Source organism: Podarcis gaigeae, assembly GCF_964106915.1.
Source record: "Podarcis gaigeae genome assembly, chromosome: 3".
Classification (NCBI taxonomy): Eukaryota; Metazoa; Chordata; class Lepidosauria; order Squamata; family Lacertidae; genus Podarcis; species Podarcis gaigeae.
Genome location: NC_139680.1, coordinates 94,947,780 through 94,960,871, shown reverse-complemented (window position 1 = coordinate 94,960,871; position 13,092 = coordinate 94,947,780). Strand labels below are relative to the sequence as shown.

The 13,092-nt window shown below is 41.2% G+C and overlaps 1 protein-coding gene across 7 annotated transcripts in view; it reads right to left on the bottom strand.

Annotated features, from left to right (window-relative positions):
• Window positions 1–13,092, bottom strand: part of USH2A (usherin) — a gene marked incomplete at its 5' end in the record, with an annotated part of 433,145 nt that overhangs the window by 281,726 nt on the left and 138,327 nt on the right. For all 7 annotated transcript variants that reach the window (XR_014562720.1, XM_083732918.1, XM_083732919.1 and 4 more), the window contains 4 exons: window positions 5,009–5,194; window positions 9,444–9,524; window positions 9,673–9,876; window positions 12,035–12,308. Coding sequence is in view for 6 of the 7 variants with exons in the window: in XM_083732918.1 (XP_083589044.1) it covers window positions 5,009–5,194; window positions 9,444–9,524; window positions 9,673–9,876; window positions 12,035–12,308 (745 nt within the window). The remainder of the gene's footprint in view (window positions 1–5,008; window positions 5,195–9,443; window positions 9,525–9,672; window positions 9,877–12,034; window positions 12,309–13,092) is intronic.

Here is a 13,092-nt window from a genome sequence, read left to right as displayed (position 1 = left end):
GTCTTTTCAGTGTTAGCCATTTATAAAATATACACTCCCTGTATATCCGCTTTAGGAGATTTAAGTTGATTTGCAGCCTTTTCCTTTAAAATAACAAAACATATTTTCAAGCGAAGCAATCTTCTCCACCAAGGAAACAAATGCTTCTAGCACAGGTAAGCCTGCCCTTATGGCTTTCTGATTTATTGGCACAACCTGAGCTAACAGCCAGCAGAGTTTCAGTTCCTGTGAGGTTTCCCATGTCCTCTGCATTAACTCATGTGTTAGTAGGTGGCCACCTATCGAACACATTTCCAAACACCTGCGGACCTGCCCAGCTGTGCAAATTGCTTTGCAATCAACCTGCAAAAGGCAAGCAGGAGAATTCACATCTGAAGACTGCTAGATTTTTATCAGCTCTTTCAAAAAAAACCAAGTTGGCCAGAATTCTGTTACAAGGTTTCTACAAGATTTAGGCAGAGAGTTCTGCCTAAAGCTCTGAGATTAATAATGACTAAACAATAGCAGAGCTAACCTTGACAACTATGCTGACTATGAATTATTATACTCAGGGTCAGCCCAAACCATTTTGGCATCTGAGGCAAAGCACAAAATGGTGCTGTTGCCCCCCTGCCAGGAAAGAATGGGTGAATGAAGAACTGCATCAGAAACAAAGAGGAGGGGAATAAAGATCTGCATCTGAAACAAGGAGAGGAATCAAATCAACCTTATCCGAAAGTTGAAGGAGGAACCGAAGGCCTGGTCTGGTGGGGAAAGGGGCCTGCTGTAAGTCACACCGAGTAGGTGCAGACCCCCAGGAGACCCCAGAGGGTAGCCCCGCCATTTCCCCCCTAGCGGTGGGAGGAGACCGGCAGTGCTTCCTATTCACCAAGAGGGCACGAGGCGGCAGATCTGGCCTCCATGGACAGTGCATAAGCTAAACCAGCTATAGCTTAGGGCTACACTCTCTTGGGGGCCCACAAAAAATTAAAGGAAAAAAACCCTGGATGTACATTTTCAAAATATAAGATAAAAAACAAATAAAATAAAACCTACATACAACAACCGTGTTTTGTGTTGTGTAGGTTCCTGTGATCTAAGTAATGGGCCCCATCTGCTAGCCTGCTCCCTAAAATATCACTGGTTTGCTCACTTCTGTATATAGGGTGCCTACATTCTGCTATTTATAATTATTACTAGTTTGCATCCTATACTTACACCTATTATTATTTCATGTTATAGCAAGTTTCTAGAGACTAGATTATGAATCTTTGTAAATTGTGTTTCTAAAGGAACTTTTATTATTGCCAAATGCCAATGTGTTTGCATCATTAGGTTTGTTATGAATAAAAAATCATTTTAAGTTAGAGTTTAATAATTATTTCACTAATATACTTCTTAATTGTATTTCAGTTCAACAATTACTTTGCTAAAATACTTATTTTGTTATGTGCAAATGGCTTTAGATACCTATTAGGTCCATAAATTACCATATAGCATATATTCAACACAAAAAACAGTGACACTTTGTTGTTGACAAAGGACAGCTGGACATATAAAGGGCCCCATTACCTTCAGTAGCTTACGGCCTCATCAAACCTAAATCCAGCCCTGTCCATGGAGTGTGCCACAGCTGTCACTGCTACCATGGCAGCAGCGCAGGCAATCTATTCCTTGGAAGCCAGATCTTCTGCCCCTGTGGATCCTGCAACCTGAGGCCATCAACTCATCTTGCCAAATGGGTGGGCTGGCCCTCATTGAACTTTATTTTTAACCTAATTTATTTACTGCCTTTCAGTTTGCAAAAGGGACCCAGGGTAGTTCACAACATTAAAACATTACAAAACTAGTGAGCGTTAACTCAAGGAGGTAGGAATTATAACAAGTGGAACATCTGGAAGAATAAGAAGATCTTAACTGCACAAGTCAAAAGTGAACCTTTCTTAGGAAAGAAGTTTCACAATTTGGGTGCTGCAATCAAAGAGGCCCAAATTACATTTATGGACACAGCTGTCACTTCACACACACCTTGTATTCACATTAAAATAAAGACTACCAATGTCATCAGTTCTCATAAATAGGCATGAAACCTTGCCCCTGTTCCCCACTGATGGATCCTTTTCACCAGTAACTAAGCATGCAACTTTACCACATCAATTGTCACATGCAAAGTTGACACTTGTCTGAAAGCACCCAACATGTTGAACAAAGTTAAACGTTTTTCCTTCTCTCTTTCTCTTAATAATTCCCCCCCCCCGAAAGTTATTTCAAACATATGACTGCCCCTCATGTATATTATATTTGCTCAGCAATGGACTATGTTACTCAAAATACTTTAAAAACCTCAGTTATCAAAAGGCTTTCTGTTATGTACTTAACACTTTCCCTTTTCAGCTGCAAGCAGTTTTACATAGTAATATTTTATTTACGGAGATAGAGTCTGCATATTCTAATTAAATATTTTGCATATATTTTGCATATATTAAATATTTACCTAAAAATATTAAATATTTACCTAAAACATTTAACCTTCCAAAATAACTTCACAACTTTGATAGTTCCAGTTACAGATAGGTAGCCGTGTTGGTCTGCCATAGTCAAAACAAAAAAAATTCCTTCCAGTAGTACCTTAAAGACCAACTAAGTCAGTTCTTGGTATGAGCTTTCGTGTGCATGCACACTTCTTCAGATACACACAGTGTATCTGAAGAAGTGTATCTGAAGAAGTGTGCATGCACACGAAAGCTCATACCAAGAACTGACTTAGTTGGTCTTTAAGGTGCTACTGGAAGGAATTTTTTTTGTTTTCACAACTTTGGGAATTCTTCCCAGACTGGGTATGGGTAAATTGAACTCCAAAGAACTATATAAGGCAGCTTTTGGTTATTATTAATCATCTTTTTCATGTTCTATATCAACCCTGGGCTGAGACTGACATGAGGTTCAAAAATATTTCGTAATATGTATGGGTTTACTACTAAAAAGAATTTTTTAAAAAAACCTATACTGAACATACCAAAAAATAATCTTTTGGACCCTAGACAATGATGAGATCCTGATTTTAATGTCACCTAAATTCAAAACTTCTTTTTCTGTTCCCTTGATGACTGATACCTTTTAAATCAAGAACAGAATCAATGACATAAACTGAGCAATAAGTAGAAAATGCTGCTGTTTGTTCAGGATTATCTTGTGGATATCAATAAGGAGAACTGTCATTCCCCAAATATTTGTGCTGACAGAATCTTTTCATGTGAATTTAAGCAAACATCAACTAAACAGGTATAAGCACATGGCTGAACTGAAAAGTCCTTGAAATACATCTGCTTGACCACAGTGCTCTCAAAAGTTAGCTTGCTGACTTTTAGATTTGATTACTGCATGATACCAAAATCAGTAAGATGTTTTTATTAGTAATGGAGAAATAAAATGATATTGCCACATTTATTTTAAACTACTCATTTGCCAGCAAGGGGCTCCTGGAAAGCTGAAAGCTACACATACATAAAGGTAAAGGTACTCCTTCCCGTACGGGCCAGTCTTCCCAGACTCTAGGGTTGTGCGCTCATCTCACTCTGTAGGCCGGGAGCCAGCGCTGTCCGAAGACACTTCCGGGTCACGTGGCCAGCGTGACAAGCTGCATCTGGCGAGCCAGCGCAGCACACGGAACGCCGTTTACCTTCCCGCTGGTAAGCGGTCCCTATTTATCTACTTGCACCCGGGGGTGCTTTCGAACTGCTAGGTTGGCAGGCGCTGGGACCGAATGACTGGAGCGCACCCCGCCGCGGGGATTCGAACCACTGACCATACATAGCCCCTAACCCCTTTCAAACATAGCTAACGCACAAGACAAAATACACAAAAATTAAAGCACAGGACTTCTTAGCCAATCAAAACAATCACTACCAGCAAGCCCCATCAATAGCCACCATCTCCCACCCAAAGAAATGGTTCAGGTAGGGTGGTACACTCTTTTGCTCATTCCCCTTCCCTTTTTTCTGTGTAAGAAGCCACAGAGAGAAAAACAAACAAAGGTTTATAAGGGGGGGCACTGAATCTCTCCCTGTCAATCAAGCCAGCCTAAGCCAATCAGAACCATGAATTCTTACTGCATTCACAAGCCAATCAGAGCCATCACTTCTTCCTGTGGTGTCATTTGCAGTACAGTTATACGAACTCATGTTATGAACTTAATTTGTCCAGAGGTCCGTTCTTAACCCGAAACCGTTCTTAACCTGAGGTGCGCTTTCGCTAATGGGGCCTCTCACTGCCACCGCACCACCAGCACACGATTTCCGTTCTCATCCTGGGGCAAAGTTCGCAACCCGAGGTACTACTTCTGGGTTAGCGGAGTTTGTAACCCGAAGTGTTTGTAACCCAGGTACCATTGTATGTGCCAGAGAGAAATATTTTACAGTAGAAGCATTGTTTACGTGTATGTGGCCGGGGGGAGCAAACAGGTAGCCCAAACATGTATGTGTTTGCCTTCTTTTGCTTACTAGAATCCTTTTTTAATCTTTCTGCCTATTTTCCTTGAGGCCCTGTGCCCTCCCCGCTTTCTTTGGATCTCCCTTCCCTCCTGACATTTTCCTGCTTCTCAAACATGAAAGCTGAAAAGGATACTCCAGACAAAAGAAAAGACATTCTCCAACACCAAAGCAATTCCCAATCCTGTTATTCCTAAGGGGCACTGGCTTGAAAACAGAAGGAAATTCGTGGAATATTGCCCAAACAACATGAGCCAATAAGCCAAAGCAGGCCATCCTTTACTCAGTGACCCATATAAAGGCATCAAGATCAGGCTTCCTCCCCTGTCTGGGCAATAAAGATATGGGTTGTTCCTCTCTGTGTATTTGCCTTCACGTTGTCCTCTCTCTGGCTTTGCTTCATTCTACCCAGAGACTTGTTCTCTTTCTCTCATACTCATGAAAACACCAAATTATTTTGCAGTGTCTGAGCACAGTTGCTCATCTCACCACCACCAACAGATTAAAAGTGCTGCTTTACACACATATTTATTGGCACGTACCTGTGAATGCACTAGCATTAGAGATCTCCGTTCTGACAGTAGGTATGCTGGGATCATCTTTGCTGGACGCTTTTAGAATGTACTTCTCAATTACACCTTTGACCCCAACCAGTTCGTCCCATGTAACCTCAGCGCTGTAACCATTTATGCTGTGAGCTCGTGAGGGTGTTGGCACGTTTTGCGGGACTGTGAAAGGATAAAAGAGGAACAGAGAAAACAGCAGTCCTAAGAAGACTGTTGCCCCATTCTTCACTTTTAATAGTTGCAGTAAATCAGATTCGCCATTAGCATAAATACAATTTATTAGAGTTGTAACTTTCCAGCATTGATTTAATATGACTGCACATCTTGAGCCATTCACTTTTAGCTATATTTCAAAACCATCAGAACTCCATCTACATAACATTCTTCTTTGTCTAGTTCAGGTTTTCAAAAAACATTTAATGTATCAAACGTGTTTGAAACGTCACTCACAACAGAAGGGGGTGGACTGTAGAAGTTTAAACAATATAATGATGTATCCAAGTAAGAACAGATAATTAGACTGTTATTACCTATACACGAGCATTTGAAATTTCATTGCTGAGAATTAAAAATTTTGCTAAAATGATGTCTTTTTCTAAACAACTGGAGTTTCATATTTTCAGGTTCCCAAATTACAAAACCTAGAGATATTGCATGCAATCAATCTAATTCTGTATTATCAATGGATAGGTGTCCGTTAATGTCAACAGATGGTGGGTTGCAGGGACTTAAGTTATCATTAAGAAGAAAACAAAGCTTGAGATTTTGCAAGAATATGCCTTTGCTTTAGGTCAGTTCAAATAACAAAGCACAGGTTGCTGCTTTTTTGTTTTGTTTCTTTATAAATGAAGATGATTAAAATAACTTTCAAAGCACAGCTCGTGTAAGTCTTGCAACCCTTGTCTTTTTAAAACAATCTTATTTCCAATAACTTTTAACTATTTATTAGATATTGCTATATCAAGTAAAGATCTGGCCAGAAACAACTTCATCACAGATGACTGCACAATGGATGCCAAGGAAAGGCCCAAGGAACTCTATGGCAGGATGATGGATGATAGTTTTGCTATAAATGCATGTGTACTCTAGAGTCCTGGTGATTAGGACTGCTGTAGCCTCTCAGCATCAGGTCCCCTATTTTATGCCCTGATACCTTAAGACTCATTTAAAAAATAATCTGGTAGGAGGGTAGTCTGTGTAAGGGGCATCAGTATGCCAAATTTCAAAGTGTTTGCCTATGTTTCCTCCTGAAAAGAGCAATGATCCACATGCAAATCTTCAGGTTGCTGACAATACTACATTAATATATTGATTTTATTAGTTCTGAAATGTATCACAGGGCAAGGTAAGGTACTGTATAGCAGATGGTCTTCTCATAGGGGACACAACAAAACTGACTCAAAAATAATTAAATAGTGCAATTATTTTCCAGCCCTTGGGAACATGTAGCTGTTCCGTGCTGTGGTCAGATTGTAAATATAAATTTATGATCTGAGTTACTCTGGTCAGACAATTAGGGCAAAAATATGGCTGCAGTTGCTCGCTTTGGGATGGTCGACCACATGGTGGCATTAAGCTGTATAAGCAGCACATTTGCAAGTCAAAACTCTGCTTTGGTAAAAAGCATTGGAAAGCAGCTTTTGTGACACAGGAACATTATACTACTAATTTGCAAAGAGACTGGTGATTGCGGAGGTCATATACCAGAGTTGTTTCAGCATTTTATGACAATAATTGAAGAAATCAATTCAGTCCAAACAAAACTGACTGTAGTGCAACAGTTCATGCAATAAAAGGAAAATTTTGGTTCAAAGACAATGCAAAATGGCTGTCCCAAAAAGTAAATCATCTTTATATTTTCAGCTTCAAGCCACAAGGTTGGAGTAAAAAATGTCTTCCCAAAATTCTCTACCTATTATCACTCTCGCCACCAAATTCAAGTAGGGTGGGGGTGAGGGAGAGTTAGGGTGATGTGGTCGCACTGGGTGTGCATTCGAGGAGGGTGCCTTCTCAAAGTCCAGTAGGCGCTTGCCCGACTTCAGGAAGATGTATGAGGACTCTGTCAGAGTTCTTCTGCCTCTTCTGAATGCTGAGCAAGCACTTATTGGGGTTTGGGAAGGAGTTAGAAGGCTCTAGGACCTCGCCAGAACCTTGTGGCTCCTTCTCAAAGCCTGGCTTAAGCCTGCACTGCAAGGGCCCCTTCCCAACAGGAAAGGGTGAAAAATTCTCTTCTGAAACATTTTGTATCAGTTAATACCAAATGAAAAAATCTTGTTAGTTCATATGGTGGGTGAAGGAAGGGCACACAGAGGAGGACTAGAAGGACTAGAAGCCAAGCCCATTGCCTCTTTCAACAATAGCTTAGGATCAGGTTACCTGAAGGGCCACCTTGTACCTTATACCCATTGTCCCTTATACTGGGTCATCTACAGAATGGTTGCCTGATGGTCTCATAAGTTATCATATATATTATGCAAACTAAGGCTTTTAGCCTAGTGACACCAGTACTGTGGAACACATTCCCCCTACCCCGACACTGAAATCAGAGTGGCACTCACAATTATATTTCATTGTCTGCTTAAAACATTATCAACAACTGTTTTGAAGAGAATTAATTGGATTCAAGGTTGTTCATTTGTTCCGTGTTTTATGATTTAATAATTTTATGATGTTTGAACTTTTTATTGTACACCACCCTGAATTTTTGCAATGAGTTGGCGGTGAAGAATCACACTTATAAATAAATATTAAAATAAGTTCCAGCAATAATAAAGCTGAATCCTCTATGGCAGTGGTTCCCAATCTTTTTTGGGCCATGCCCCACCTAAGCATCTCTAAAATCCTGATCACCCCCATGACAGATAATTTTTATTATTTAAAAAGTGAACTCCTATTCATGTGGAGGAAGCCTAAAAGGCCATTCACTATTAATAACTCATTCTCAAATTGCCCCCGTAAAAATCAAATTGCCCCCCTGTGGGGCATGTGCCCCACAATGGGAACCATGGCACTAAGGTGTCCTCAAGTTTTCACCCTATTTGTTGTGATATATTCAGTACCACCAAATATTCTCAGGGTGGTGCTGAAATTTCCCAAGAGTTGAGGGAAATTCCACCCCAATGCTTATCTTTTTACTCAGCTCTATCAATAAATGTACTTGCCAGACATATGTATTTGTCAAATTTCTAATATTTGTATGGATCATGTGTGGCCTTGAAGCTATGAAATTGGGCTACACCACTAATATTGATGCTTTATCTACAGTGGTGCCCCGCAAGACGAACGCCTCGCAAGACGAAAAACCCGCTAGACGAAAGGGTTTTCCGTTTTGGAGGCGCTTCGCAAAATGAATTTCCCTATGGGCTTGCTTCGCAAGAAGAAAGCCCATAGGGAAATCTCCAGGGACCTCTTTTAAATGCTAGCAGTGGGGAGCAAAGCCTTCCCCCCCCCTCCGGCCTTCAGAAGAGGTCCAGGAAGGCCGGCGGGGGCCGAAAGGCTTTGCACCCCACGGCCAGCATTTTAATAGCAGTCCGGGATAGCAGGGAAGCGCTTCCCGCTATCCCGGATGGCTTTTGAAGGCAGGCAGGGGGGAGCAAAGACTTTTGCCCCCCGCCCGCCTTCAGAAGAGGTCCAGGACCTCTTCTGAAGGCGGGCGGGGGGCAAAAGTCTTTGCTCCCCCCTGCCTGCCTTCCCGGGAGAGTGGAGAAACGCAGCACATTTCTCCGCTGTCCCGGAGGGCTTTTGAAGGCAGGCGGGGGGGGAGCAAAGACTTTTGCCCCCCGCCCGCCTTCAGAAGAGGTCGGGGGACAGACTGTCCTCGGACCTGGTCTGAAGGCGGTTTCCACAGGAACGCATTACTTGATTTTTAATGCATTCCTATGGAAAACCGTGCTTCGCAAGACGAAAAACTCGCAAGATGAAAAGACTTGTGGAACGAATTAATTTCGTCTTGCGAGGCACCACTGTATAGGGATTTATGTACTGTATATGTGTATGTATACCCCCCTCCCAAAAAGGATGTATGTATACCCCCCCTCCCTTTCCTGCTCAGGAAAAAAAAGGACAAGTGCCCACAAAAACAAAATTACCATCTGGCAAGTCAACACATAGCTTAAGATGCTTCTTTAAAAGATATGAAAATCAAGAAATATATGAAATATATGGACCAGAATATAATTCTATGTTATATGTGCTGAAGCCCACTTAAAACAATTATCATAGCATATTTAATCCTACACTGAATGGTAACCATGGTATTTCAAGTTCCAAATAACAACAGTAAGAACTGGGCCAAAAGCCTCTTTGATTTCAGTGTGTAGTTCTGGTGTGTCTTCTCTTTTTCCACACTAAACATTGCCATTGCTACCAAGCCAGACTGGATACAAGAACAAAATGCAGAAATGTTAATTACCCGATTCTCTTGTGCGACCACGATCCCAGGCACTAGATACAGTTCCTCCTTCATTAGACGCAATTGTCCGGTACAAATATTCTTGCAAGAGAAAGAGAGAGAGGGTGAGTATAAATGTGAGAATAAAAGGTAAAGGTAAATGTGAGAATAGAGCAGTAGAAAATGAACTAAAATGAAAATGAACTAAAGCCACACAGCTTTTCATATAAGGAAGAGGCCCATGTGGTACCTGTAAATGGCTGTAGACCACTCTCATAAACACTCCTTTCTTTTCCTCGGTACACTAGGATGGAGTCATTCCCCCTGCAGTTAACAGCGCTGTCAGTTGATAGGCATCCGTCCAGATTGACTCTGACAGCACTGCTGGACACAGATGCCAAGTTAACGACAGCACCTCGTGTAAATTTAACATCCTTCATGCAGCCACCAAAACCTAGCAAATAGTAAGGGATTAGTATCACATAAAGGGCTTCAGTTGTTAATTAAGAATCATGTTTTGCTTCTTGCAGTGCTACATTTCAGTGATAAGGAGAGCTAGATGTAAACGTTAAACTTCAAATTATGTTTGAGAAATGATTAAAAAAATATTTAAGCTGATACAGAGCTATCATTCCTGAATTTCTACCGCACTGAAATGTACACCGATTATCCAACATTTCAGCCGACATGGAAAAACCTTAATTTTGCCACTTGTCAGCATACATTCACATCAACAGGTGCAAAATATTGATTTGGGAGGAAACCTATCACAGATTCTTCCTATAATATATAACTTTTATGCTATTTGTAGTTAAATGCTGTTATCTTAATAACAGAAGCAGTGTGAAATGGCTATTTTCACAACATGAATATTCACACGTGCTTTACAGTCTAATTATTGTAGTCATAATATAAAAAATAGAAAAGTACGGTACTTGGAATGCCTTGCTCTAATAGGGTAATAGTAGGTGGGTATTTATTTATTTATTTATTTATTTATTTATTTATTTGCTTGCTTGCTTGCTTGCTTGCTTGCTTGCTTGCTTGCTTGCTTGCTTGCTTGCTTGCTTGCTTGCTTTCATTTACCTAACTCCAACCTGAAATTACACACAGAGCCAATGTGGGTAACAAACTAATAAATGCTTTTATTAGAGCAAAGTTACTTCAGGATGAGACAATTTGCAGTGGGAAAATGGTGATGGGGGTGAAGCACAGACCCTTTCCCACCTCTACATTTCCAGTTGCAGAGTGGGCAAGGCACATCTTAAGAAAACTGTAGCTGTTCATCTTCTGAAAAACTACCCTCTCCCCAAAAAACAGCTTGTCTACAACAAAAGCAATCCAAATTGTGCTAAAAACATCCATAATGTTTATTTAGGCATTTAAGTAAAGAAGAATAGGCACACTGCAAATCTGAAAGGCACACATGAATCAATCAGGTGACACACCCACCATTCAGATTTGCCATGTCCACCCCTGCATAGAAGCACTCCTCTCTTCTGCCAAATGCCTGAGGGCATATACTCTGTGGCTTCAAGGCAGAAACCCTGCCTTTCCCTCCAGTGTCTACATCTTCTCCATCCATGATGTTCCCAAGTTGAGCTGGAAGGTCTGTAAGGAGGCTCCTGAGTGCATTTGGCTAGGCATGCTTAGAAGTCTCCCTTCCACGTGTGCCCCTTACATACTGTATACCCTCACACCTTCGGCCGAACACAGCTATTGGCAGTATAGCACTGTAGGTAGGTACTTCCTACCTCCTGGTGGCCTGCTTTGGAACTTATCAGGAGCTTCTGCAGCAAAGGCCAAATATGAATTGCTAGAAATCTAATTTGTTAACTTGGCAAATAGGATAGGAAATGCAAAGTCCTGGTATAGCCCTAGGCTTCTGAAAGTTAACTAGACAACCCCTGGGTCTAGGATCTCTAGAAGCCCCAAACAAAAAGCCCCCAAAATGTGTATCCTCACTTAGGGGTCTGGCTGGGATGAACAGAGAGTGCTGCTAGAATCTGACTCTAAGCTTTGCTACAGCTGCCCATCGCTCAGTGTACAAGAAATACCAACTGTGGTGTACAAGGACCTCAGTCATCTACAGCAAGATGTACCCATGGGTTAATGTTTGAAATTAATCTAACATATCACTGTGTATCTTTAATATCACGGCAGCCTTGTTAAGAGCAACTATTGTTTCTTGTTAAAGGAGAAGGCAATGGGAGAAATTCTTTAAAATTTAATTGTGCGCAATCAGCACCCATGTGACCGCTAACACGTGCACCATTTTCAGTGCTGAAAGGGGACAGGGTAGGGGCAGAACAGGGCGGGGCAGTACAGGACAGAATGGACTTGTATGCATCCTGCTGACACATGTGGCAGCCAGGAACAGAACCCCTCATGTAAGTTGGAATTCCCCTGTACAAAAGACGTATTTCACAAATGGTGGGGATTGCTTCCATTCCTTGAAAGCTGGCTCCAGCTTTGGGGAGTCCCTTGAGCAAGTTCTCCACCTGCTCTTTCTGCATTCCATCTATTTGACCAAACTGTATAACTGCTCAGCATGCTGCCACAATATATGCTTTCCATTTGCAGACATGTTTCCTTCCCTTGTAGGAACATACCTTGTTCTAATCCCAGCTTTTTAAAGACATTCTGGACCTCATCTGGGATTCCTCCAATGTAGACTGGAGAGTTCACAAACAGCTGATCTAAACCAGGTTCCACCACATGTTCTTTCAATTCATTTACACTTGCTGAAACTACAAACCCTCCTTTCTTCAGAATAACTTTATTCCATTTTCCATCGCAATAGGACAAGCCTAACCAGAGATTCACATGTGTCAAAACAATGCCATTGCTTAGCAGAAAAGACAAGACTCCGCTTTTTAGTTCTGCCTGTAGTTCAAAGTTGAAACAGAAAAGAAAGAATTGATGACAGCAAGAAAGACAAAAATGCATTTAAGCAATGGAACAAATGTAAATAGTAGCTAAATAATATTAACATTTCAGTGACAGTGCTGGTCCCACAAGAAGAAAAACAAAATAAATATTTTTTTATCAGCACTATTAGGGTGCAATCATATGGTCCATGAGATGTGATTTGACAGATTAGGAGCCCTGTCCATGAATGTCTCCTTGTTGCAACCACCACTAATGCTCCAATGGAACCAGCAGAAATTATTTTTCCCCAAAAGGGAAAAAAACCTTTAAAAAGTGAAAAGAGACCATGAAGCCCCTCCTCACTTTCTACCCTGGTAGTGTGAGTCCAGTAGGGATTTGACAGAGTTCTGCCCATGTTTAAAAAACAAACTGCAAGCTTTTAAATCACATGACACTTCCTTAGACAGATTGCTTCGGCTGGATAATTACAAACCTGGGTAACCTATATCTCACTATTTTTCAGTCTCCAGGTAAGGAAATTGGGGAAAACATGCAGCACAACCTAATGTGTGTTTACTCAGAAGTCCCACTGGGTTCAGGTAGGTATCTGTAGGATCACAGCCTTAATTGTGCAGGAAAATGAACACAAGAAAAATGTATGTTGTTTGAGGGATATAGCAAAATGCATGCTTGAGTGTCCACTAGTATTGCAGGGTCTCTTCAGGAAAAGAAAAGGCTAAGAAGTAAACCGTACACATATCTGTAGTGGAGTCCCTAAGATGGCTGGATGGCACCTTAT